Source organism: Cynocephalus volans, chromosome 3, assembly GCF_027409185.1.
Source record: "Cynocephalus volans isolate mCynVol1 chromosome 3, mCynVol1.pri, whole genome shotgun sequence".
In the NCBI taxonomy this organism is placed as follows: Eukaryota; Metazoa; Chordata; class Mammalia; order Dermoptera; family Cynocephalidae; genus Cynocephalus; species Cynocephalus volans.
Genome location: NC_084462.1, coordinates 185,967,146 through 185,969,073, shown reverse-complemented (window position 1 = coordinate 185,969,073; position 1,928 = coordinate 185,967,146). Strand labels below are relative to the sequence as shown.

General features: G+C 47.4%; 1 gene segment (V, D, J or C); it reads left to right on the top strand.

Moving 5' to 3' along the window:
• The first annotated feature begins 849 nt into the window (after positions 1–849).
• Positions 850–1,438, top strand: LOC134372850 (Ig heavy chain V region 1B43-like). The segment is given in 2 exon segments: positions 850–895; positions 981–1,438. Coding segments are annotated over 2 exon segments (504 nt in total).
• Positions 1,439–1,928: the final 490 nt, after the last annotated feature.

The following is a 1,928-nucleotide window of genomic DNA, read 5'->3' as shown; positions in this document are numbered from 1 at the left end:
CAGGTGCACAGCAAGGGAAATTTTATTTTTAAAAGTTTTGCAATAGGATGTTATTACTGCTTTCATGTTAACCATTGTAATCGATTTTATTTTTTGATATTTGATAAGCTTGGTGGATTAAATGAAGGAATAAAATCTATACAATGTGGGTGACAAGTGAATATATGTTGAACTTTTGTACACTTTAAATGAACAGGAATGACCATGGAATGGAGGCATTTAAGATTTTTATCTTTCCCAGATATTGAGAATCAGGGTCCTCAGTAACGCACTGGGCACCATTTTCTGCAGAGTCTCTGTGGGTTCTGATGTGCTGTGTCTTGTATGGCAGGATGGAAAACACAAGGCAGGCCTGGAACTCATGTAACAACAATATACCAAGTAACAAGCTCTCAGGTGTCACGAGAACCACATCACAGGAGAGGGTCCAGGGAAAGAACCAGGATTTATGCTGGGATCCGAACTGTAGAAGCAAGACCCAGAGCCTGAGTTTATGTGGGTGAGTTGGGCTGGGTCCCAGTCAGCACAGAACACAGGGGTTGAAGGAAGGTAGATCTGGGCTCAGAAAGCTGGGGCCACATTATGCCATGTAGCTCACCAAGTTCCCACCCATACCATAAATACATGTATAATAATTTCAAGAAAAATAAACAAACACATAAGCACTTCAAAAAATACAATGGCTCCCACCTCAGTTCCTCAGCACTTATAAGGACAAAGCTCCCCCACATGCAAATTTTCCTTCATGCTCCAGGGTAAATGTAGACTCATGGGTGGTGGAAGCTCACAGGTCTGTCCTCAGACAGGGCTCAGGTCTCTGGGGAAGGCAGAGTTCAGGTGAAATAGAAGATGAGACTGTGGGGTCTACTTCTTTGCCTGGTGACTGCTCCCGAAGGTGAGGGTCTCAGATGTCACACATGAGTCTACGATATGGTTGTGACTGCATGTGACTGACAGGTTTTGATTCTCCTTCTCCCCAGGTGTCCTCTCCAAGGTGCAGCTGCAGGAGTCGGGCCCAGGACTGGTGAAGCCCTCGCAGACCCTCTCCGTCACGTTCACCATCTCTGGTTACTCCATCACCAGTGGTTATGGTTGGCACTGGATCCGCCAGCCCATGGGGAAGAGCTTTGAGTGGATGGGACGCATAATTTATACTGGAAGCACAGGTTATAACCCATCGCTCAAGAGCTGCACCTGCATCACCAGAGACACATCCAAGAACCAGTTCTCCCTGCAGCTGAGCTCTGTGACCTACGAGGACACAGGCTTGTATTACTGTGCGAGAGACACACTGACAGGAAGTCAGCGTGACCCAGACACAAACCTCCCTGCAGGATACAGGAGGGGTCTGGGCTGCAGGGGCCACTCAAGGCCCACCCAGCTCCTGTGCCCCATGGAGCAGGTGCAGAGGGGATGGGAGGTTCCTCTTGGGATCTGAGGTTTCTTCTGCTCTGCTGACTCTCAGATGTCCCTCAGGGTCATGTCCTGCTTTGTTCTTTGTGACTCTAATTTCTCACATTCTCACTGCAGGCAACACAGAGTGAAGTAACTTTCCTCATGTGCAGATGAGAAGGTTCTTTTCACTGGGGAATTTTCTTTCTCTGGATTTTTCATGACCCATTTTTTTCCTGACACACAAATCATTATGATCTAGTATTATTTTCCTGGAACTTTAGATTAGTCCTGAGGACCCTGTCCCTAAATCAGCATTTTTCCGTATACAAAGTGCAGCTACAGCCACGTGGTTACTATCATCCTACAGGACCCCTGCCCATGGCGTCTCTATCCTCAATGGGGCAGTTTAGCCTCTGGGTCCTCATCCACACTGTGGACATTGATGTTGAGGATTTGTCCCACTCGTTGTCCATTCCTCAGTGTCCTGGATGGAGAAGCAGATGCCTGAGGGCCACACATAGCTATGATATTTC